This window comes from Histoplasma capsulatum, genomic scaffold (assembly GCF_000149585.1).
Source record: "Histoplasma capsulatum NAm1 scaffold_5 genomic scaffold, whole genome shotgun sequence".
Classification (NCBI taxonomy): domain Eukaryota; kingdom Fungi; phylum Ascomycota; class Eurotiomycetes; order Onygenales; family Ajellomycetaceae; genus Histoplasma; species Histoplasma mississippiense.
Window position 1 is genome coordinate 726657 of NW_001813978.1, and position 24431 is coordinate 751087.

Here is a 24431-nt window from a genome sequence, read left to right on the forward strand (position 1 = left end):
CATCATCATCATCATTATTATGATCATACTTTCGAAACGTTTTTATTACTAAGCGGCACTGTGCTCTAAGTTACCTGGGACATAATTATAAAACGTGACGGTGCTGAGGTATCATAGTATCGCTCGACCGGTACCAAGTACTGTACTGTTAGGGGTTTTCACTCAAAACATACTCCGTTACTCCGTACGTATTTTTAGGCCTTTGAATACCTTTCGCGACCTTACGTGAATACGTGACACGTAAAGTTACATAAAACGTTACAACCATCTTCCAAAAACGGTAAGGAATAGAGGGGTATTTATTTGGATACATCAGAGGCGATTTTTTTTACCAGTAGAGGTTGGGAGTTGATTCTGGCGGACACGGCCTCGTTGTTCAACACATTTCTTCCCAAGAAATAGTATGTGGAACAAAGCAACTGTGCACATCCTTGCGATGATGTCTGTGGCTGAGCTGAATGGACTGATGTGCATCGAGAGCATCGAGAGCTTAAGCTAAGTAACCCTTGCTCTCGCTCTCTCTGTGGGCGTTGGTAGTTCCCTGAGGATTGATTTTCCTGAGAACGGGTTCTTGGTTGCTTCTATTTAGAAAGCCCTTTGTATAAAGGTGAAGGAGCTGAGGGAGGAAACGGTGTGAAACGTTGGCTTTCAGCTGCTGTCTATGTATGTTCCCTGTGGTCCTGGTCCTGGTCCTGTAGCATCGAATGTGTGTAATGGGTAATCATGCGATCTCTCTAGTTACTGCGTTGAAATTGTCATACAAGGTCTATGTCCAAGGCGCAGTGTGACTGGAAGACTGCATTTCACTTACTTGCCTGGTAATTGGACGACCGAGATATTTCCGTGAGCTCATTGGAGCGAAAGGGTAGTATTACATACAAGGCCGATGATTTAAGTAAATAACCACAGTCAACACGAGCTAAAATAGCAATGGAATCCATACGTAATTAACTACCGAGACCAAGGGAGTCTTATATGCTCTATGTAGTGAAAGCAATACCCACGCAGTCGCCGCCACCATGTTCTAAGAGAATACACATCTAGCTAAACCGTTTCGATATAACGTTTGACTTCCCTACAACGTAGGCTGCAGTGAGTAGTGTTTCAAAAACGAAAAAAATAATAGATGAGCCAAGAACAGAAAAGGGGAAACCAGAGATGTGTGGAAATTCAGACTCACCAATCCGTCACAGCTTCCTCCCACAGACGAATCTCATGTTCCCTCGTCCCCCCAAAATGATCCACGAACGCATCTCCAAAAACCTCCCTCGCAACACTTCCCTCCCGCAGGAAAACGGCAACCGCGTCCTTCAGGGTTTTAGCCAACCGCACTCCCTGGTCAGTTGGGCTGCCCACATCCGCCTCTCGAGGAAGTGGCGGAACAGGAAGGGCAAGTTTCTTTTCCACACCCCGCCAACCTAGAGCAAGGATAGCGGCAAGGACATAATGCGGGTTTGCGTCCGCACCTGGGACCCGCACCTCGAGACGTGTGCCATTTGGCGATGATGTGGGTGGCGTGATGACACGGATGGACGCAGCTCTGTGCTCTAAGCCCCAGGAAACGGTGACCGGGGCCCAGAAGTTTTCCACAAGGCGCTTGTAGGAATTTATGGTGGGGGCGAAAAGAGGCATGACATCTGGTAGGCCGTCGAGGACGCCGGCAAGAAAGTGCCTTCCCATGTCGGAGAGGTAGGCCACATCGGGATATGGGGGTGAGGGATCGGCTACCTCGCGGGCGAACATGTTTTGTCCGGCGTTTGACATAATGGAGACGTGCATATGTCCGCTGTTCCCTGGGAGCCCCTGCCGTGGTTTAGCCATGAATACAGGCGTGATTCCGTATTTGCTACCCAGGCATTTCACGACGTATCTGAAATTTTGGGGAGTTAGTCGTGTTCGCATACGATTTCTGAAACTAAAAGATTAAAACTGAATATTTTATCTTACTTGAATAAGCTCGCGCGATCGGCGATTTCTTTGATCTCCCCAAATTCAAGAGCCTGTTGAAGGTTAGGTAGGTATTGCAATACAATGTAGGAGTGTTCAATATAAAACGCACGGCTTCAAAAACGCCCGGACCACTTTCAGTATGCCAGCTTTCGATATTACACTTGAACTCCCGACACGTGTTGAAGATTCTATAGTAATATTCCTGGTTATGTACAGTCCTTGTAAGACTGTAGCCAAACATTCCTTCCGTCAATGGAGGGAGTGAATTCACTGGATTCTCCCTGAGAAAAGTGGCCGTTGAAGAGGAGTTTCGCTCGACAGTATTAGGATTCGGGGGCGCGCGAAATTGGTAGAATTCATATTCCGCTGTAAAAAGTCAATTATGAAGCCCGCTAGATTTTCTGCACAATCCGCAGAAAGTGAGAGGAAACATACCACCAGCCATAGCTCTATACCCAATCTTCTCCATCTTCTCAGCAGCGACTCTCAACAACCCGCGCGGACAAGCTGATATCGGCGCCTTGGTCTCAGGGTCGAAAAAATTTATCAAAAAGAAGGCTACGTTATCTTCCCACGGTATTCTCCGAAAACTGCTAAGATCAGGGATTGCTAGCATATCTCGATATCCATTTTCCTTATTGCTTACCCCCAGCTCCTTGAAATATGTCTGATCGTGCATGTCCCACCCAAATATTACGGAGCAGAAGCCGAACCCGTTTTGCGCAATGCTGAGAAACTTCCGCTTGGACACAAGCTTCCCGCGCAGGATCCCATCTGCGTCGATTCCAGCGAGCTTCACTTGCGTATCCTGCTCTAGAACGGTGGTAAGATTAAACAGAGAAACATCAGTTTCCGCCATCTCGACTTGAGGTGGGGGTACGGACAAGGCGTTGCTGGATGGGAATCCAATGTTTCTCCGAATCGCCGTTGATCCCCAAGTTGGCGCAACGCCGTAGTGACACTGCCAGAGGCCGAATATCTCCTGTGAGTCCTGTCGGCCGCGATCAAAGGTGAGGTGCAAGAGCTCAACTTAGCCGATCTGGCGACTGCCGAATCCACCCCAACGGCCGTCATGTGATTGGCTGCACCGAACATATTGTACTAGCCTGTTTTGTTTTAGCTGAGAGTCATGGGTTTGATCGATTAGATAAGAGCCGAAGCTTGATTCGTGAGGTTTTGTCGTCGACAAAGCTCTCGATGCGCAAACCCTCCCCGCCTTTGTTTGTTTCGTGGCCATTGCGCAAGTCTCTCCCACATTCCTTGAAGGGAACACGTAAAAAGCCATATTGATTGACGAAGTCCCTTTCCACTCTCGGTTCCTGGCTTGTAAGTTTGTTTTCGATAGCCGGTTGTTCGGCTATCCATACCCGGCCAACATCCAACATTGGGGGCTGGTGGCACTTGTGGACATGATTCACTTCATAGATGTTAACCTGTACTCTTTGATATTCCCAGACTACTGGCTGCGATTCTAAAACGTCTCAGTCATCATGGGACGACTCGATGGGAAAAACGCCATCATTACCGGCGCTGCGGGGTAAGGGCCTTGACCTTAGGGATCTGACGATGTAGCCCGGAGCACATACTGACAGGACAATATCTAGCGGTATTGGGCTCGAAACCTCCATTCTCTTTGCCCGTGAAGGCGCCTCCATTCTTATGGCTGACATCTCTGAGCCCGCCCTTGAAAAAGCACTTGCGAAGGTAAAACAAATGGCCCCCAACGCCGTCAAGGTCGAAACGATCAGGTGCGATGTGTCCAAGGAGGCCGACGTTAAGGCTATGGTAGAGGCGCAAGACTCCTGGGGCGGATGTGATGTCATTTTCAATAATGCAGGCATCATGCATGCTGATGATGCGGATGCCATCGATACGCCGGAGAAAATCTGGGACATGACTCAAAATATAAATGTCAAAGGAGTGTGGTACGGGTGTAAGCATGCAGTCATCAGCCTGCGCAAACACCGCAAGAAGCATGGAAGCATCATCAACACTGCCAGTGTCGTCGCATTGATGGGGAGTGCAACCCCCCAATTGGCCTACACTGCAAGCAAAGGCGCGGTGCTGGCGATGACGAGAGAGTTGGCCATCGTCCATGCTCGTGAGGGATTCCGATTCAATTCTCTTTGCCCCGCACCTTTGAAGTAATAACCACCCCTCCCGCCAATTTCGTTTCTTCATGAGTGGATAGCAGAGCCTAACTAACACATCGCTCCAGCACCCCTCTCCTGCAAGACTGGCTGGGTGATGACGTTCCCAAGCGCCAGAGACGCGAGATCCATTTCCCCACAGGCCGTTTTGGCGAAGCTGTAGAACAGGCCCAGGCCGTGCTTTTCTTAGCTAGTGACGAGAGCAGTTTTGTCAACGGCACAGACTTTGTGGTTGACGGCGGAATGACCAAGGTCCGTTACCCCACACATCCGTCCACAACACCTCACACGCACACACACATATATACTCACTCAGTCTCTCTTTCTCCCCTCCACGTATCGCGAACCCCTATTCATAATTAGGATGTTATTAATACATCTAACATAAAATATCAAATCACACGCAGGCATACGTGACCCCTGAGGGACCGCCAACGGCAGCGCCAAGAAACAATGCGAGCTAAGTTAACTTAAATATAGCGTTCAGTCCCTACTTTTAAAATTATTAGGACGTAATAAGTACGGAGTAGATAAGGTGTAATGGGTCTAGTAATATATAGAACCTCGGTGGTTGGAGTGCTTTGATATGCATCTAGTATGGAGTAAAGAGACGGGGGATTGTGCGTGGGGGAAATCTGCCTCCGCATTATCTTTGTACGTGGGGGAAAAAAAGTCCTAACAATCTCATAAGTAGACTTGAGTAAAGGAATAAGTTAATTATATGCCATTTTCCTTTTTCTCCATTGTTTTTGGGGCGAGGTGTGTAGCATTAAATATCAAGATGTCAGCTTGAAAAATAACAACTGGGAAAAAATATTGTTTATTGACTCCTGTATGAGTAACAACTATATCACTTGAGTAATTTTGTGGGGACCTTGCCCCGAAACTTTTTACATACTATATTTTATACCCCTAATGTACTCCGTGCATGTACAGTAAATACTGTATGTATATTATGTATATTCATGGTTCGGGGAGTCTTGTAGAATTGGACTTTGCCACTAGAGAAATCCCCTAATTAGCTGGGCTTTAGATAACTAGTACGGGCCATTCCAGAATACAAATATTATCTATGAGAACGGCAGAAACAAATGGATAAAATTATCCGAACGAAACGGGTTTATCCGCATAATATATTCTTATTAAAAAAAATAGAATCCGCTGTTGACTAACGTATCAGGCCACGGGTATCGGGTTAAATAATGAATGATTAAAGTCAGTAGAAAAAATGTGGGGTGTATAGTTATTAAATCAGTCAGTCCTTAGTGAAAAAAAAATAAAGGATAGCGTGGAAGAAGTAGGAAATACGGAAATTTTTGTGTTTTAAACTTGAAATATTAAATATTACCTCCTACCCATCCCATGCATTTTTGTGTATGGTTTGCCTAGTATTTGTCTTAAAAAACAAGAGGTGAATAAAGAAATTGGGAAACTAGAATTGCAGATAAATAACAAAATAACGGTTGGTGTCGAAATTAAAAGCTGATGGATGTAGACAGATAACGTGAAAAAGCGGGGACAGAAACGAAACTTAAAACTAAAAAGACCAGGGTCTGGGGTAGGGGGGATAGGGACGCTACAAACTAAACAACCCTTTGGTTGTGGGGAAGAGAAGAGCAGAGAAATAATGAAGGGTGAAGAAGGGAAGTAATTCCTCCTACCGTTTGTAAGGAGCTGTCTTAGAAAGGCGAAGTAGAGGGGCAGTTACTCAATCGCCATCTTGAGTTTGGCAATCGTGGTATTGGGGGTGATGGAGGGACTGCGGGTGGTTGTCCTCCATCATGCAAGCCGTATGAAAATTGCTCCAAATTCCTCATGACCATTCTCATGTCGAATACACTTTTCTTGCCTCACGTGCAATGCTCCCTTCGTCGCTAGCGTGAGGGTATGAAGCAGTGCCTGCGTGGCGACAATGCGGCTGTTGGCTGCTGATGGAAGGAGGGTGGAAAATGAAATCTCGACGAATGCAGTAGGGATAGCAGCACAATCGTCATTATCATCGTCATGATGCCCGCCCTCAGTACCAGCAGCAGTTGGAGTGTTCATATTTTCTTCGCCTGCTTCTCCAATTTTATTTTTGACAAAGTCAAGGAAATTCGCACTCTCCTGATCTAAAGTGGCTGCAAGCCATTGAGATTCAGCGGCCGTTTGTGTATCAACCGCAGCAGCAGGTCCGTACAATTCAAAGGAATCGTGATGATGGCTACGGATGGCGGTGATATCATCGTGTCCCACGACGGAGTTATCGAGGTCCACGTTGCTGTCTAGGTTGTCTCTCACGTCGAATTCCTCATCATCCGCGATTGAAATATTTCCCATACCTTGGCCAATTCTCCCGCGGTCGGCGAGGGGACTAGCACTAGTCATCCGTCTCATACGTCTTCCAAATGCTGTTGATGGGCCGCCCATGACGCTTCTGTCTGGGCCACCACCACTTGTGATGGATTGAGGACCACCAATGCTGGAATAACCCCCCACGCTTGGGAGAAATTGGCGAGAGTGGATGGAAGAGCCTGCCTGGGAACCTCGGATTGAAGCAGTGATATTCCATGGCATTTGGGAGGGAGCATCATCGTACATTGGCGGGGGCGCGTGGCGGCCTACTTCGATGTCCTGAAGCTGTGGATATAATTTATATTTGTGTTAGTTGATTATAGAAATTACCCAGCACCTGGCGAGAGTATCTGCGACGTCATGTCATACCTCAAATCCGATGCCATAGTTATCGTCATGTTCGATCACATGTCCACGTTCGATTTCATCCTCCCATTCTCCTCTCATACGCACATTTCTCGTTTCATCTTCTGAATCAGCGTCTTCGTCCGCATCCCGGCTTCGTTTGCGACGAGTTGTGCTGATTTTGTTTCCCGTTAGCGTCGCTAGCATCTGCTCTCCAGAGAACATATCCAGAGGGTGTTCACAATCCAAAACACCCAAGGCAATGCCGACACGGCAAGTTCTGTCGCCCATTACCCAGTACGCAGCATTTTTCTTTGCAGAGGTTATAAGTTTGTTATTCTGTTTGAGTTTTGCTGCAAGAGCCATGTTCTGCGCGTAATCCGAATTCCATCGTGCTAGATCAGAATTTCTCAATTCTGGAGGGTCATCGAATCCGAAATATTTAATAACCCTTTTTCTTAAACGATGCTGCACCTTTGGGGTTCCAGATGATCTTTCAGTTGACGGCTCGAAGCTAGGATCGGCACCAGAATCGAGCATCGAAACCGGATCGCCAGAGTCGAAGTTGCTACGGGCTGCATCCTCCATTTCCACGTCATCGTGGAGAGCCATCCGGTCTTCGAACTGTAGATGGTGAGGATGTCAGAACCCGTTAATATGCCACTTTCAAATGGAGCTCACCTGATTTTGAAAAGCTTGGAACTCTCCTTCTTCTGCCATCCGCCTAGAGTTGATGTTGGCGGAACTCTGTCCAGAAATCGCGATTACTTTTTCTTTCGGAGTTGGCTTGACTGTTAGTTCAATTATATTTCCTTCGCCGTCGAACTCAAAGTCGGGTTGCAGCAAAAAACCAGTCTCTTCCGCGAACGGTGCTGGAAGCTCAAATTGGGTTTCTTTCCTAGCACTGCTGCCGATATCACTGGGGAACCCAGAGGCACCGGCACCAAGACCGCCTATATCTGATGACGAGATGTTTAAGTGAAGCTGGCCATCTGAGAACTGGCTAGATTTGCTTGATGGGACAAGGACACTTGATAGAAGGCTGGATTTGCGAGGAGATCCGATGTCTGAGGAAATTTCCAGCGCAGAGAGATCTACATTTAGCCCTGGGAGCATTAAATCAGGTATGAAGGAAGGGTCGTCTGGAAGGACAAGCTGGTCAGGCCTGAGGGGGTCAGTTAGTAATTTGACCCTAATCAAAGGGAAAACAAGGATTGGGTTAAAATACATACCTCGCCTTTCCCGCATCGGGATCCAATGCCGTCGAACGAACCTCCTTCAGCATTAATTTCATCCTATCCCGCACTGTCTGCGCGTCCATCAACGCATATCCGCACTGCTGGTGATACACCCTTGAAACCCCATATCTAAAACCGAAGCCTCAGTCCATTTAGCAACAGGCCTAAATATCAGATTATGACGAGTTTTTTTTTTTTTTTTTTTTTTTTTTGTCTTAAGACTCACAGCAAATTCCCCTGCAGCCTCAAGGCCATCGGCGCCTCAGGATGTATAATGGTTTCGCAAGCTTTTGACACGTCAACCTCGAGAATAGCCTTGCGATTCACCTTTCTAGTTGCGGATTTCGCACCAAGTGTCGCGACCAGCCTGCCAACGTAGCGCACAGAGCAAAAACGCATCAGTAAAGAGTATTGATATCGAAGACCAAAGAGACGTGTACATAGAAATCGCATAATAGCGAAATAACAAAGAATCCACATTGGAGCTACTGGAACGAAGAACCGGGTGGAAGGAGGAAATAAAACTGCGTTAAACCTACCAAACCGTCGCGACACCATGCTCGCGGGATGTGAGGACTGCGCGTGAGGAATATATTTCATCAGCGATACGTTCCATTAATGTAGTGGCGTGATATTGCGCTGGCAAGAACCGTTTAAAATGCCCTTGTCTGGCCAAACTATTGCGGCCCCAGCGGCCATTTCAAAGAAACATGTCCCTCAAAAACAATTAATAACAATAATACTCACTCTCATGACTGTAGAACATCCTGCCGGTTCCACCCTATGCCTGCGCTTCTTATCGTGTCGCTTTGTGCACAAGGCGCTGAATTAAAAGGGCTGAATTGTCGTGATTGTCTCCTAAAACAACTCCCTATACGTTGTGGGCACTTATAGATAGCAGCTCCATAGGCAGGTGACAAATTCCCGCGCACGCGTCCTCCCCTTCCCCGCCGTTTTCCCTTGCTATGCTGAGCAACAGGGGCAGGGGGTTTGGATATAGCCCCTGAGAACTATAGGCGCGGATAGGCGTAACTAAAGATGTGCGATAATGACTGCATCCAGCATAAAAGGTTGGAGATGGAAAAAGGGTCAAGCAAGATGCGAGAGCGACGAGGTTGAGGAGGGAGACGAAGCGGAGGAAGAGGGGAAAGGGGAGACGCGTCACGGGGGCCGTTGGGCGGAGCGGAGTCACGGGGTCGCAGCTTGCGGAATGCGGATTGTATATGGAAGCAAGGGATGTATGTACGGTACATGCATGTTTACACATGCTGGGGAGTGTATATAACACTTGAGATATGCTTCGGCTGGTTCCCTCCCTATCCTGAGCTGGTGACTTACAGAGCGGCATATTTAACTAGCCTATTAGCCACACAATTAGGATCGGGTAGGGACGTAAAACAAAGCAAATACTCAGACAACCAAGTAGTCGAATCCAGGGGCTGGAATGGCCATTCCGCAGCCACATACCCTGTGGGAAGCAGAAAAGGGGGAATATAGAAAATTGAGAAAAGTCGGTATATTGTAAATATCTTCTGTCTAGATATCTGCTAGAGGATAAGCATCACAAGTTTGCCGTTGGGATCTCTATTCGGCAAAGAGGAAAACGGGACAGAAATGCTTCGCAGTATCACCCGCTGGGAGAATATTTTGGATTTAATCTATATCTCTCTCAGCAATTTCTCCACCCTTTCTGCCCGGATCCCCTCTGTTCATTTTTCGCGTCCAATCATGAACGAAAGGAAAAGGAGAGAGGCGTGGGTGACAAAAGCCGGGTGGAGACGGAAGGCCTCCCGGAAATAGAAGTCTATGCAAGTAACGACAACGACATTATTTAAAAGAGCTGACAATGACGAAGAAGAAAATCAGCTCCAAGAAATGGGAATTTCTAATGGTAACGCACAAAACAATGAAAGAGCACAAACTACTCTCAGCTGGGTAGAAGGAAGAGTATACAGTCATCCAGGAAGAAGAGTAATGAGAAGCGGAAAGAGAGGAGGGAAGAAATTGACCACATAGAGTAATCAATTATCGAAAAGGGAGAAAGGAGAAGATGAGGTCAAAATGAATAAAGTGGTTGCCACGCCTGGGATTTATGTGCAGCAAATCCATCTGCACGGGTTCATTTACACGAATAAGGACGCACACATTGAGCAAAAACGAATGATATAGAGAGATGATATAGAGAGATGATATAGAAACAAAAACCAAAAATATGATGATCGTTAGAAAAATTTGAAGTAACGTGTGCGAATATGCTGTGACACGGATAGCTTGCTTTTCAAATTCTGTTCGAAATTGAGGGATGCTGGTTCCAGTTAGCTGCACAATCAACCTTCGCCTTACTCCAACGGGATGCCTTCATATTCCGAATACCCAAGTGCGAGATTCATGTTTTCTAGTTCGCGCAGTGGGTTAGCACAGAGTTTGTCATATCACACAAACATGAAGTTCAGGCAAGAAAAAGGATAGACAAAATGTGAATAAAAACTCACGAAGACATTGAGTCGCAGCTCCCTTCAGCAGATTGTCAATCGTGGCGCAAACGACCACTCTCTTCCCTCCGGAGTGGACCGCAAAGCCTCCAACCTCAACTCCGTGACGACCGGCGATGTTCTTCACAAGGGGTGCCTCGCCAACGACCTTGACAAGTTTCTCGCCAGCGTATCTATCCTGGTAGAGATTGCGGATGTCACGCGACGACATTGTTTCCTTCAGGGGGATGTTGATGGTGTGCTAATGGAGCCGATATTAGAATATTTTAGTTAAACTACCGGAATAAACAAATGGACGTAGAGATATTGTGTGGGAAGGAAAGAAAAAGAAAAGAAAAGAAAAAAACATACATGAATACCCTGGAACCATGACGCCACATGAGGAATAAACGCAACCTCAACGCCAAGCTGCGTGCTAATCTCTCGTTCGTGGATGTGATCCGTCAAACTGTACGGGACGAGGTTATTGGTAAGGTGCTCGACATCGTTCTTGGGACTGGGCTTGGTTCCGGCTCCCGAATACCCAGACACACCAAAAACGGTCGGTCGTCCATCGAGGTGCGGGACAAGGGGTGCAATGCCTACTTGGGCTGCCGTGGCGTAGCATCCAGGGTTGGAGATTCGGAGCGCTTTAGCGATAGAAGGACGGGTAACCAGTTCGGGCAGGCCGTAGGTCCAGCTGTCGTCAAATCGGTAGTCCGCACTGAGGTCCACGATCACCGCTTTTTCCTTGTCAACTTGGTCGATGGCGTCGACGAACGGCTTGCAGACGCCGTTGGGCAGCGCCATAACCCAGCAGTCGACGTCGCCGTGGTCTGCCATGCGCCGCACGTCGTCGGCGCTGAGGTTCTCGTAGATGATTTTCCGTTTGCTGTAGCCTTGCAACTCTTGGCCGGCGAGTTCGCGAGAAGACACATGTCGGAGATCCATGAATGGGTGCTCGTTCATAAGATTGATGAGAGCCTGTCCCGTATATCCACGCGCCCCGATAAGGGCTACTTTGGACGGCTTCGAGTTCGACACATTCTTTTCGCCAAGAGGGGGGTTTGGGTTGGTGGTGGTATATGATCGAGAAGACTGGTAGTTACCAACGCCAAATTGTCGTTTTCTTTGGGCACGGAGGATGTCCGAAGCGGTAGAAGTTGAAAATGAGCGTTTCTGTTGCCCTGCTGACCCAGAGGCAGCAGTTTTGCTGGACAGAGCCTGCGCGGCTTGTTGGAACTTGGGCTCCAGAGCATTGCCGCCAAGCATGTCGCTGCCATGTTTACTGAAGTCCGCGATGAGCTCCTTGATTTCGTCACCGCTTTCAATGCCAGTCCAGAAGAGCACCTGGCCACCACGGCTCAAACTCCCTTGGGCTTTGTCAAAGAACCATGTTAGATTTTCATCATCTTCATTAACTGTCCAGACGAGGCTGGGGAAGTCTTTCTGGATACTGTCAAAGACATTGTCGGCAACCTGCTTCAGCCATCCAGCTTTGGTAATGCTGAGGGTCGTCAACTGAGCGAGCGACGATCCAGGCTTGGGAGGCAAAACTACAGCTAATGCTTCCATAGGCTCGTCCAGGTAGGCTTTGAACTCGCAATTTTTCAAAGACTGTACGTATCTATCAACGGTCGCTTTGGCATCCAATCCCTCACGATCGCGGACGAGGGCATTTTTGAGCATTTCAATATCCTCAAATTCGTCCAGGGAAGATTTGATGTGGACCTTGTTACCTCTGCGGATCAAAGTCCCCGCCCCCGTATCCGTAAACAATTCCTTTTGCAGATCAGCAGGATGGATGATAGCCACGCTGGACGTTCGAGGAAGGTCCATGAGCAACTCCTTCATCTCCTTAATCTTCAGTCTGGTGCCATGACGCACCCACCACTGCTTCATCAGATGATCATACTCCTCATCCAGGTTGATGGCGGAGATTTTCTCCCCCGTGTCACCGTTAAACAGACCCCCTTTCTCAGCAAGGTAGACAATCTTCAACGGCTGCAACGCCCTCGCAAGTTCACCCGCCGCCACGTCGGCGTTGACGTTCAGAATCTGACCCTCCGGCGTCTCCGCCATGGAAGTCAAGATGGGCAGGCAACCGGCCATAATCGCAGCCTCGATGGGGGTCTTGTTGACGCCATTGATCTTGCCGACCAGGTTATACTTTTCCTTGTCGAGGTAGTCTGCCGAGAAGACTCCCGTGGTAATCGGCCTCGCCCGCACGCCCAGAGCCTCCAGCGCCTCGACCAACTTCAGGTTCTCGTCGAGGAACAACGACCTTGCAAGCGCCAGCGTCTTTCCATCCGTAACCCTGATGCCGTCTTCGAATTGCGGCTCCACGCCGGCAGCTTCAAGCATTTTATTCAGCTGCGGGCCGGCACCGTGGACGACAATTGGGTAGAGGCCGACATGGTTGAGGAACGCGAGGGCGGAAGATAAGGTCTGCAGATGCTCGGTGAGGATAGCCCCACCCACCTTGATGACGGCGAACTGCTGCGAGGAGACAGAGGTGAAGTGGGACAGGTACTGTTGGACCTCTCTCTTGGAACCAATGTTGCTCAATAGCTGGACAACGGTTGAGCGAGTGGAGGGGTGCGGCCGAGATTGAGGAGAATAGTGTCGTCTTTCACGTCGAGAAGGAGACGAGGCAAGAGATGTACATGCCGGAGTGAATCGCCTGGTCGCTGTTGAGGACAGGAGCCGTTTGGCAGGGCGTATGAGGGGGTGTGAGAGAGCTCCCGGCGCACGGAGCCGAGCAGTGAACATCTTGCCGGCGAACATGCGGCAGCTTTCAGCTGGAAAATAATACCAGACACAGACTGCAGACGAATTGTATCCAGAGGGATTGGGATGCCTTGGTATATCAATTGGGCGGGCAGAAAATGGGATGCTGTGGTCTTATCGGCGGTTTGTTGAGGGCAAAGTTGTGTGAACCTGAGCGGGATATGTGACTGGACGTTCCGTGGTGGGCCGTGCACGGATCGTAACTACCGTGCAACACACCCAAAAAAAAAAAAATAAATAAATAAATAAATAAATAAAAATAAAAATAAAATAAAAAAAATAAAGAAAAGAAAGAAGAAAGAAAGATAGAAAGAAAGGAAACAGGTAAAAACCAAAACGGGACGTGAGCAGCGTGGCGCTCAATTCCACTCACGCAAGCAGCTGAAAATTCAGAACCGAAATGTTCAAATTTTTCAGGCTTCGATGCGGAGATTTGATTGATAAGATTGCACAATATGCGCTAGCAAGTATTGGGAATAGCGTGGTAATCGATTGTTTCCGCATTACGTATGTAATTAACATCATCTGGGGGAGGTCAACTATGCGGCGGAATTAGAAGAGAACTTGATTGAATGTGACACCCTGATGTTGGGATTTTTAAAATGAAAAAAAAAATAAATAAATAAATAAACAAAAATACCATCTTTTAGGGTCATTTCTTAAAGATTTTTTGAACGCAGACTGAGGGGGGGGAGGTGAAGTGGTGCACGGAGCAAAACTGCTTCCTAGCCTTTCATGAATGATTGGTAAATCAATTACTACTCTCATTTCAATCCTTCGCAGGGATCAACGGGAGTGGTCTCGGTATAGGTCGACCCCCTGTCTACGATGCTGTATATAGAACGCGCGGTTCATTGATCCCCGTTTCTGTTGTCTCGACTTGTTGTTCTCTAAATTCAAGCCTGACATTTAAAACCCCGGGACTCTCTATACATAGAGCTACAGTTTCGCCTCTCCGGCTTTGCAATGGCCGCTGACTCTTCTGCTGCTGATTCAGTCAGTTCATATGTATTATTCTCGATTAGGCAGATATAGAAACACGTTTCATTAGTATAGCCGCTAACGGGAAAGATTCCCACACAAGAAATGGAGCACGAAGGGAAGAGCAAACAAAAAATCACTGGTGGTAATATCATCTACAGGTGCATCGAGTTCTTGGCCACCCATTTTCGTTTCGGGATGGTTTTCCGGCGCGGGATCTAGCCCAAAAGCTCGCGCACGGATCAAGGAGAAAGGTTAAAAAATGCAAGAGGAAAACAGACAACACAAAACAGCCAAGAGCCAAAAGGAAGCGGGGAAAGAGCAATATATCAAAGCAACTTGCGCCGAGAGGAGGGACATGACAGGTTAAGAATATTAAAACAGAACAAAGAGCATCAAAAATCATCGGACACAAAATTCACCGACCCGAAGACCGGAACCCGTGAAAATCAACCATTTTCATCATCGACCGACCTGGGGGACACAGTAAAAGGGCGGGTTGATATCCATGCTTAAACGTGCTTGAACGTGCGTTCGCAAGAAAGCGACGCCTGTCCAAATCATTTTTTCAATACAACTACAAGGAACAGTCAGTTATAAGAGGTTTCTAAAATATCACGGGCGACATGACCAAGTCGACCTAAAGACGGTGCTGACGATATCCGACGCATCCATCAAACCAGCCAGCCAGCCATCGAGATGGAGGGAATACAGGAATGTCACCCACCAGAAGGCACAATAATAACGACCAGCAGTAAAATGATCCCGACGATTATGCATATGCGCATCTTGAAGTCCTTCCACCACATCTGCTTTCTCACTCTGTTCGCACCGCGACGGAAGCCCTGGGCGGAAACGGCCAAGTTATCGGTTTTGTCTTGCAAAGAATCGAGATTTTCGCCACGCTGAGAGACTTTATTGATGTTCTCACGCATTACACCGACGGTATCATCGATTTGCTAGACGGATGAAAATCGCAAAACATGAGTTAGCGATGTAGGTTTTGAAGAGTATGAGAGATAATGTTGGTTAGGTTGGGGGGAGGGGGGGAAAGAAAAAGAAAAAAAAGGCAAAAAAAAAAAAAAAGGTCTCTTCCCCCCTCCCCTCCCCAAGCAAGGCAAGAAGAAGTAGCATTCCATCGAAATATAGAAGTGGGCTACAGTGGCACAGGAACTTCTTCACCTGGGTGAAGCCGTTTTCTGCGATCGCGGATTGAAAAGATGATGACCGGAGTAGGACGGTAGGGAGAGGAAAACGGGAGAGAGGAGTGAGGATAACTCACAGCTTGAAGCGCTGCTGTTCTCTGATTTCCGCCATTTCCACTTCCGGCAACAGGCTGGTTAGATCCAGAGGGGATATAAGGATCATATGGTTGTTCTCGGTCGGCCATGGCTGAGGGGAGATGCGGAGAATGAGGAGAAGGCGATTAAGAAGGCGGTTGCGTGGCAGTTGGGTGATATGGTACCGATCTTTGTCGTTGGCCAGCAAGATAAAGCGCCGGGCGAGAGGGGTTTCCGGATAGGTCTGGCGATGTCTTGGACAGCGGGTAGCGGGTAGGATGGGTATAGTAGACGAAGTTGGGGACGGCGGGAGCAGCTAACGATGGAAGTGAAGTTGATGAATGCTGGTGGTTGGAAGTTGAATGAGCGAAGGAAGTCTGACAGCCAAGACTGGCGCGCGTTCCAGGAATGCCTGCTTATATAAGCTCCAAACCGGGAACAATGTAACTATTTTACAGGTATTCTGTATTTTATATGCGCTTCTTGCTGGGGCCCTTGTTACACAGCTGACCCCTTGAAAGTTACGTACGTACAGGGCAGAACGGAAAATACTCTACAGGTTTGGAGGGCTTCAAGTATCAATTCCTTGCTTGTTTGCTCTTGTGGTTCCACCGCAACAATGTGCAAGAAACAGACCTTGAGTCTCCTCACAGCTCATCATCGATCCAGTGTGGTGATTGATTGATGCCTACACGTACCACCACCCCTTGGCGGGGAGAAACCTTAAGATACCAACCGTTGGCATCGTTGGCCTGGATACAAGAAGGGGAGGGCTCAGCTCCTCCTTGACCCTCGAACACATCCTGTCCGTAGAACCCAGTTAAGCTCTTGCAGGTTTACATATTTCTTCTCTTTGTTTGCTCCTTATTCTTCAGTTTTATTTTATTTGATATTTTATGTTTATTTTACATCACTCTTTGTTTTACATGTTTGAAATCCGAGCATTGCATGTAAAAATAGCAACATTTCTGCCTGAACTGTGGATGAAAGGAGTTTTGGAAAATCCCTCGAAGATCGAGAGCTGCAGCGGCCCCATGGGAAATATCTTCTTTCGAATTGGTTTTTCGGTGGTTCATAGGCACCCATAGCCCAAATCCCAAATCCCCTGGCTCGGGAAGGCAGTTTATTTGGAAATCCAATAAGTGATAAAACATGGTTTGCGGGTTTCACCTTTTAACTGCTTCCCATATTTGAAAATAATCTGGAAGTTCAGGAACAGGAACAAAAGTTTCATCACCAATAAAACAAATAACCCCTCTATCCATCCCACTTTCTCTTCATCCACCAAAAAAGAAAAAAAAAAGAAAAAAGAGAAAAAAGAGAACGAACAGTGGTAATATCTCATTCTATGATGACTGCAGACATCCATGCTCAAGAACTAGTATGAGACACAAATGCTCAACAGCAGATTGCTCCCTTTCCTACAGATTGCTATCCTAATTACACCCGCCCGCCTGCAGGAGGCCGCAAAGAAAGCTTATTTGGTGGAGACCTTTCATCCCTTATTTACAAACCTTCGTCCAAGTTGTTGGACGCTTCTCTCGAAAGTAATAGACTTATCCAAGGATGCATGAGGAATAATGCGACAAAAAAAAAAAAAAAAAAAAAAAAAAAAAAACCCCGGACCCATCCCAAAAGAGGAGAACGAGTCCTCAAAGAGATATAGACATGGGTTTCTTCTACAGTAAGCCGATATAAAAATAACTAAATTTCTTCCCTGACCTTTGTCGCCAGATAGATGATAGGTTCTCCAGAATGGGCTTCGTCAGGCCTGGAGGGGTTAATAGCTAACTTTTTTTTCAGTTTTTGAAACCCCCAGTCAATGATGGTAATTGCAAAATAGCTGTCAGAGAGGCATTTGCAATGTCCTAGGAGTTGACACTATCATTAACGTTGCTGGGATGTTGTATTCGCATTTGCGATTCTCGATAGCGGATGGGGTTTATGTGCAGCTCCTGATGAATCGCAAGCACGAATTAACGAGTCAGTGGTACCACTCCCCCGCAGTTCCAGGGAGGGGAAAAAAAAAAAAAGAGAGAGAGAGATTGGCAGTTAAAGTTGAATTTCCAAGCAATTAAATTGAATCTAACTCCGTATAAATGCAGGCGTTCTATGAATCCTCCTTCATTCGTGCCGCCAAGGCTGCGTTGCTATGAGTCCGAGTTGCAGTTTAAAAGTAATAAGCCGAGCAGTAACGCGTCTTTAAGATAACCTTCGCAGTGATGGCAATTTGGGTAATACCGTTCTGAGCGGCGTCCAAAATTGCGGATCATGTTTATTCCTCAGTCTGCAGACGCAGGTTTTAAGAATCGTTGCCGTGATGTTCTATGGAAAACGTATTGCATTGGCGAGAGAGCCTGATGTCAGATTTCCTGGACTCTCAACTTTTGAGTTTAGAAACCGTACGCCGTACGGTATATACAGGATTGTGAGCAAATAAGAATAATCATTAAATCGTCAAGTCATGAGAAGGATTAAGGATCATAAGACATGGGACGCCCACTGAGTCTGGATGAATCTTCTGTCAAAGAAATGAGACGAAAAGGGCCATTAGGTGGAGAGTGTAGGTACAATATGGAGAAGAGATACGTGGACCCACAATGAATATTTATATCCAAGAAAAAGAAATAGCGCGTGCACACAAACCTCTGAAAACGCCAGCTCACGACGTCGGCTTCCGTCCGTACACAATGGAAACAGGCACATAACAATGAATTGACGGATCAGCCATAGCCTCCCGAAACTTGGCCAGCAGGACCTGCACCTCCGCCATGTCCCAGCCCATCACTCTGGTCAGCAGCGCCAACGCCCACCCATCCACCCCTTGCAAGCACTCCAGATAATAAAACCTCCCCACCTCCTTGAGCGCCTTATCCTTCGGCCACGAACCCAGGGGCATCTTCAACTTCGTCTCCGTAACGTCCACAAAACCCGCCTTCTCCATCTCCTCCCGCTGCCGTTCCATGATCGTCGTCGTCTTCCCCAGCCGCTCGCCCACTTCGCGGAACTCGTGCCTCCAGATATTCAACGCGTGCTTCTCGTCGGCCGGTATCGTGTTGTCGTCTGATTCCATCCACACGGCGCGGTTGGTGACCTGGACGTAGCCGCCCGGTTTGGTGGTCTCGTAGCACTGGGCGAGGAATTCGGACCAGTCCGGGATGCAGCCGAAGAGGTCGCGGACGTGGATGAAGTCCATTGAGTTTTCCCTGTAGGTCCAGGGATACTCGGTGCAGTCGTCAATCATGAAGGAGACATTGGGAGGGACCCAGGTAGGTTGTGTGGGGGATAAGTCGGTGCCGATAACTGTTGCTTGCGGGTGTTCTTCAGCGAAATCGATGGCCCAGATGCCTGTTTAATGGAACATGATCAGCTAATTTTATTTTATTTTATTTTATTTTATTTTATTTTTTGCTTTTTGCATTGCTTGAATCCTTGATAGGCGGAGCGGAGTGTCTGAATTTGGATTTGGGCAGCGGTGGGTAGGTAGGTAGATTTTGTTGTCATATAGGTTGAGGGAAGGACGATATGGAAAAAATCGGCTCAAAAACATACCCGTTCCGGTCCCGACATCGAGAACTTTCTATTTCACAAAATAATATAATTAGAATATCATCCGTTATTGCGCAACTCTAGAGCTAGAGTTTATGTATAATGTAATGTATATGGGCGGCCAAAAATTGCATGCAATTTGCGATTCGCGACTCTCCCCCGAAATGGCGAAAAGCAATTGATCCCCAATGGTATCGATGTCCAACTGAAACTGAACAGAGACTGGAGGAAAAATACCTGAGGATTCCTTATCGGTGCCAGATATAACTTTTTCTCCAGCAGGAGGAGGTAAGCATGATGCCCGATATCTAACGTCTCGTTCGCTTTCTCGTCGTTCGGCGCATAGTAGGCTCCGTCTTTATAGCCATGATATCGTCTCCCGTGCTCAAGTCGGAATTTATAAATACTCGATGTAACCGATGTGGTTTCGCTCGCTCTATTTTAAGGGTTTTCCGGGGTGGGCGGAGGGGTTTTGTTAGTGTTATTGTCCCATCTATGGCTGTAGAGGGAGGCATATATAAGTAGAGCATATTGTATATATGTATATGCTGTATAGTACATATACGCGGCGTATGTATCAGAGAGTTTTTGAAAGAATCTCACAGGTCGCCTCCATAGCTGGAATCGGCATCTTCCTGGTCAACTGCTAGTACAGTGTCGTGGGGGTCCCCGGTGTCCATTTTAGCAAATGCACGGCGCAGCGGAGGTATCAGGTCTGTGGAGGTGATAAACAGTTGTATTTGCGGGACTCCCTGGGACAAACAGACATCATTTAGTTAACTACGCGAATAACCACGACGAACTTTCTACGAGGGGTTTGCAATGTATTTAAACTCCCTTTTTCGGTACCTACGGCACACCATACAAGGGGCTAATTTAGTGGCCTTTCATTAACCTGCTTTTGGTCCAGCATAAGAGGGTTGAACTCCAGATTCACTGGTGCTACCACCAGGATCCCAACTTCGGTTGATTTCTTTAATTTGTCGAGGTCATTTTAGGGCTGGCTGAAGCGAAGTTAGGCCTTGCACCAACAATATATGTTTAGCCGCCCCATTCGCAGAAAAATCCACCGCAGAATGGACTCTTCATTGGTAATTTTCAGCCAATCCATCCCCCGCGTTTGATGCATGTGATATTGTACCCCGCTAGACCCTGTCACTTTAGGGGTTCGGAAGTCGCGTTCCATTCCCGCGGCGGAGCCAATTCAGCTGCTGGACCACTGGCTTGAGCCCTTCGGCCATTATTGATGGGGCCTGGTCCGCCTACTGTTCAAGCCTTGATATTACCAAAGGGTCGGCCCGCTGGTCAGCCATTGGAAAAGCGGTATGGCGTTTCTCTCCGCAATGTCCGCTTCGCATTGATTAGACGCAGGTATGATCAGTTATGTAAAATTTGGTGAGTGGTTAACTACAAGCGGCAACGGGAAGATTCGAATATGCGTGCATGGAGGTTCGAAGAATAATTATATAGCAATTCACCTGCCAAGCAGCCGAAGACAGGACGATTGCCAATCGGAAGTTTTCATTCCCTCTTTCGTTTATCATAGTTAGCTTACTACCAGCGGTGGAGGACCGTTTTCATAGGCCCACCCAGTGGAAAGTTGAGCTCGTTGGTCCTTTGGATCTTTTCCCCTTAGTTAGTTACACATAGTATTATATAAATTGCCTCATGCTTCATATGGCATTGTGCGGGGGAGGTAAATGGCCTTCGGGTCATTATCAAACAACGCGAGCGCTACGATCTCATACCGGTATTGTTGGTAGCAGGGAGCCAAAGATCGATTCTTAGCCAGTCCGCTGATAGTTATCAGATATCAATCAACACGCAAGAAGCTTGACCAATTGTTTATTCCCAAACCCCACACACCAAACGCGCTGACGGTTATAACTCCATCAGTTCACGAGAAATAGGTCGTTGTAGCAGTAGAGGGCCCCGACAGGTAACAACACGGGGATATCAAAATGGCTTAAACGGTTTTTCCCCACGTCACCTCAGCCAGGTGTCTCATACCGGCCCTTGCCGCTCCATGGCAGAAGGGTCAGTATGGGAAATGTATGTATGGACATGTGAAGAGCATATTTCGCACAATATCCTGGTAGGTCGGTTTCATGTGGTGATTGCCAATCGATCGGGAACATTGGAACAGCATCACAATATCCGTGGGTGGCTCTGCGATCTCCATCCGAGATTCATCCGATCTTCATCTTGGATCGAAAGCTTAAACGATTGGAAACACGATTTTATCGCCGCAGTTCTCTTCTCAACATTTCGCTTGGACAGCCAGCCAATTGATCATCAGATGGTTAAATTCCGGCCACTCACGCCCTCAATATGCCCTGTACTTCGTGTACTCCGTAGCCGCGGTACAAATCCAAAGAAGGGGTCTTCCATCCAGTAGTAGTTGGTTCGGTTTTGGCGCGGATTCCCGACAGCTTGAGCCTGCAACGGCACTGCCTAGGTATCTTCTCCACCAACTTGGCCACCACACATATCTACCTAGGTACAGTACAAGTACCTAGGTGTGCAGGAGAACCTGCCCGTGGTCCTTGGGCTCGCGTGATCACAAACAGCCGCCCTCGGTGGATTAGCTAAGCCCCCTTGATGACGCGCGCCTAGAACACAGCCACCGTGGCAAATACGGCACTAGATCGGATGAGGCAAAAATGTATTTATCGGCGGTAACTTACGGAAATCGCGTCCGATCAGGGGCGAAATACTGTAGATGTAAGGGCCAATACCAGTGTCTCAGCCAGATCCCGCTATCTCTGTATGTCTATCTCCATCCACCTCATCCTCGTTATTGACATCCCTCTCCCAACCGGCTTCCATCACCCCATCACCGCGATCTCCCACGCTTTCCCTCTCTTATGTTCACTCGTTTATTCATGTCCTCTTGTCGTCCGGATATTTAGATAAGCTGGTCGGTGACGTTCCATCTTGAGATCCTTCCTGCGTCATAACGTCGCTCTTTAGCATCTCCTCGATCAGCAACTTCTCCTCTCCCCCCGTTTAACCCGAAACTTTGCTCTTCCACGAATTCTAACGCCATCTACTGCGTGCCCCCTGCTATAGAATTGACGTGTCAAAGCACAAAAACAGGGCGGACGGAACTTGATCCAATTTAGATCCTCTCCATCCCCAACTCCCCTTACCGTAGATGTCCGTCTGAAATCAAGTTTCGGAGACACCAAAACATACTCTCTCCTTTGTCCCCTGGACAACTGGTACCCCTTGGTACCCCTGGCATTATCTCGTCCCGCATTCCGCTTGAATTCTTCGTTGTTTAACCATGAGATTCTTTTCGCACTTAACGTCGGCGTCCGCGAGTCAGACATGCACCAACTTCATATTATTTATATTGCTAGGGGCCCAGGCGGCTCAGGCTCAGAAAGGAATTCCGTTGGACATTAAAGATCCAAGTACGATCCAGTTATCCATTTCCCAGATTGTGTGTGCTCTTTTATTGTATATCGATTAGCATGACTAACCTTGCCTCTGAATTAGATTCGATCAAGAGTGCAGCGAAAATTGTTGCTGAGAAATTGGTTTCCTATTACACTGGCTGGAGACCAGGAGATGTGCCTGGCAACTTGCCCTCCCCATACTACTGGTGGGAGGCTGGTGCCATGTTCGGCGCGTTAGTTGATTACTGGTACTATACTGGCGATGATCAATTCAACAACATTACAACGCAGGCGATACTTTTTCAAGTGGGGAAAAATAAGGACTTCCAGCCTGCTAACCAGTCCCAGACCTCTGGGAACGACGATCAAGGGTTTTGGGGAATAACTGCTATGGGTGCCGCCGAGGATAAATTCCCGAATCCGCCCCCTGACCAACCGCAATGGCTTGCTCTGGCTCAAGCAGTTTTCAACACACAAGCAGTCCGGTGGTACAACGAGACCTGTAATGGCGGCCTGAAGTGGTCCATCAACACTTGGGGACGCGGATGGATATACAAAAATACCATTTCGAACGGATGCTTCTTCAATCTTGCTGCCCGACTAGCGCGGTACACGGGCAATGAAACATATTTTCGCTGGGCGGAATCGTCCTGGAATTGGGTGAGCGGCGTTGGCCTCGCCAGCCCAAAATTCGAATATTACGATGGCGCAAGCGATGCTGGAACCGATAACTGCACCGACAAAAATCACATACCTTGGACTTATAATGCTGGAATCTTCATGTCCGGAATCGCCAGCATGTACAACATTGTAAGTTATCATCCCCTCTGTTTCTCTCCAGTACCTACTGCGCTCCCCAATAAATATTGAACTCCCGAGTAAATATTGATGTAACTATCTCCATATAGACAACTGGTAAGGAACAAGAGGCTTGGAAACAACGTCTCGAAGGAACCATCAAGCAAACAGAGATTACGTTCTTCCCGGAAAGGAAAGGTCGAGTCATGACCGAAGTTGTTTGTGAGGATGCACCGGGCATCAAAGTGTGTGATGCAGATCAGCGGTCATTTAGAGCTTACCTTTCCCGCTGGATGGGCCTAACCGTAAAACTTGCCCCGTTCTCGAAACCCCTGATCATGCCAATGCTGCAGCGGTCTGCCGAAGCTGCCGCGAGGCAGTGCAGTGGGCCAGACAATGTTTGTGGTTTGCGCTGGTCGCACCAAGACAAGTGGGATGGTGACCAAGGCGTGGGCGAGCAAATGGCAGCGATGGAGGTGCTCCAAAATAACCTAGTTGACCTAGTTGCCGGCCCTGCAGACGCGAAAACCGGTATTAGCAAAGGTGACCCAAATGCGGGAGAGCGTGTAGGTAGCAGGCCCGTCGAATTTTCAGAAATTACAACCGGTGATAAAGTTGGGGCTGGCTTTGTGACATCGATAATCTTGTTGGCCGTTCTTGGCGGCGCTTGGTGGTTGGTTTCCTAGATGCGAAGAATTAAGTGGGTGTAGGGCAGAACGGCTGGCGTGTTGGATATCGAAAGATGAACGTAGTTCATAAGGTGACATCATTCGTTTCTAGGGGGGTGAGTGGATCAAGAGTTTCGCCCGATAAGAATGAAGGAACCCGCTCTCCCTTCTATAATGCCCATGTTTCATGCTTTCAACATTCGAATTTTCATTCCCAGCCCTGTTTATTTCACTTACCGGTGGGAACTGACTGTAAGTATGAGGATGCTTTTGTCCATTTTTCTTCCATTGCCTGACTTCACACCACCATCCCGTGTCTATTTATTTGCATATTATCATTATCTATTGGTTTTATCCTGCATCGCTTGCGGTTCTATTGCCGCCTTTTTCCCTTACGGTTCTTCGTTATTTCTTTCTTGCAATACTCTCCGTGTCTCCTGATACCTCCATTTTACGTACTGGTCCTTTTCTTC

At 47.7% G+C, this 24431-nt stretch overlaps 8 protein-coding genes across 8 annotated transcripts; 2 read left to right on the forward strand and 6 right to left on the reverse strand.

Moving 5' to 3' along the window:
• Positions 1–1044: 1044 nt before the first annotated feature.
• On the reverse strand, positions 1045–2809 carry HCAG_05070 (hypothetical protein; the record flags this gene model as incomplete). Its single annotated transcript, XM_001539553.1, has 5 exons — positions 1045–1075; positions 1181–1909; positions 1948–2000; positions 2060–2316; positions 2386–2809. 5 exons carry the CDS (start codon positions 2807–2809, stop codon positions 1045–1047), a joined length of 1494 nt encoding a protein of 497 aa, XP_001539603.1.
• Positions 2810–3440: 631 nt separating this feature from the next.
• HCAG_05071 (conserved hypothetical protein) lies at positions 3441–4564 on the forward strand (the record flags this gene model as incomplete). Its single annotated transcript, XM_001539554.1, has 4 exons — positions 3441–3487; positions 3555–4094; positions 4169–4352; positions 4508–4564. 4 exons carry the CDS (start codon positions 3441–3443, stop codon positions 4562–4564), a joined length of 828 nt encoding a protein of 275 aa, XP_001539604.1.
• Positions 4565–5879: 1315 nt separating this feature from the next.
• HCAG_05072 (predicted protein) lies at positions 5880–8783 on the reverse strand (the record flags this gene model as incomplete). Its single annotated transcript, XM_001539555.1, has 7 exons — positions 5880–6719; positions 6804–7403; positions 7461–7944; positions 8012–8146; positions 8244–8384; positions 8557–8593; positions 8765–8783. The coding sequence occupies 7 exons, from the start codon at positions 8781–8783 to the stop codon at positions 5880–5882; spliced, it is 2256 nt and encodes a 751-aa protein (XP_001539605.1).
• Positions 8784–10356: 1573 nt separating this feature from the next.
• Positions 10357–13260, reverse strand: HCAG_05073 (protein arg-6, mitochondrial precursor; the record flags this gene model as incomplete). The annotated part of the gene is made up of 3 exons (XM_001539556.1): positions 10357–10412; positions 10510–10750; positions 10861–13260. The coding sequence occupies 3 exons, from the start codon at positions 13258–13260 to the stop codon at positions 10357–10359; spliced, it is 2697 nt and encodes an 898-aa protein (XP_001539606.1).
• A 1559-nt stretch (positions 13261–14819) lies between these two features.
• On the reverse strand, positions 14820–15649 carry HCAG_05074 (synaptobrevin; the record flags this gene model as incomplete). The annotated part of the gene is made up of 3 exons (XM_001539557.1): positions 14820–14836; positions 14987–15218; positions 15542–15649. 3 exons carry the CDS (start codon positions 15647–15649, stop codon positions 14820–14822), a joined length of 357 nt encoding a protein of 118 aa, XP_001539607.1.
• Positions 15650–18201: 2552 nt separating this feature from the next.
• On the reverse strand, positions 18202–19768 carry HCAG_05075 (predicted protein; the record flags this gene model as incomplete). Its single annotated transcript, XM_001539558.1, has 4 exons — positions 18202–18887; positions 19092–19119; positions 19326–19524; positions 19692–19768. 4 exons carry the CDS (start codon positions 19766–19768, stop codon positions 18202–18204), a joined length of 990 nt encoding a protein of 329 aa, XP_001539608.1.
• A 2199-nt stretch (positions 19769–21967) lies between these two features.
• On the reverse strand, positions 21968–22423 carry HCAG_05076 (predicted protein; the record flags this gene model as incomplete). Its single annotated transcript, XM_001539559.1, has 2 exons — positions 21968–22037; positions 22287–22423. The coding sequence occupies 2 exons, from the start codon at positions 22421–22423 to the stop codon at positions 21968–21970; spliced, it is 207 nt and encodes a 68-aa protein (XP_001539609.1).
• Positions 22424–22714: 291 nt separating this feature from the next.
• On the forward strand, positions 22715–23976 carry HCAG_05077 (conserved hypothetical protein; the record flags this gene model as incomplete). Its single annotated transcript, XM_001539560.1, has 2 exons — positions 22715–23302; positions 23401–23976. 2 exons carry the CDS (start codon positions 22715–22717, stop codon positions 23974–23976), a joined length of 1164 nt encoding a protein of 387 aa, XP_001539610.1.
• Positions 23977–24431: the final 455 nt, after the last annotated feature.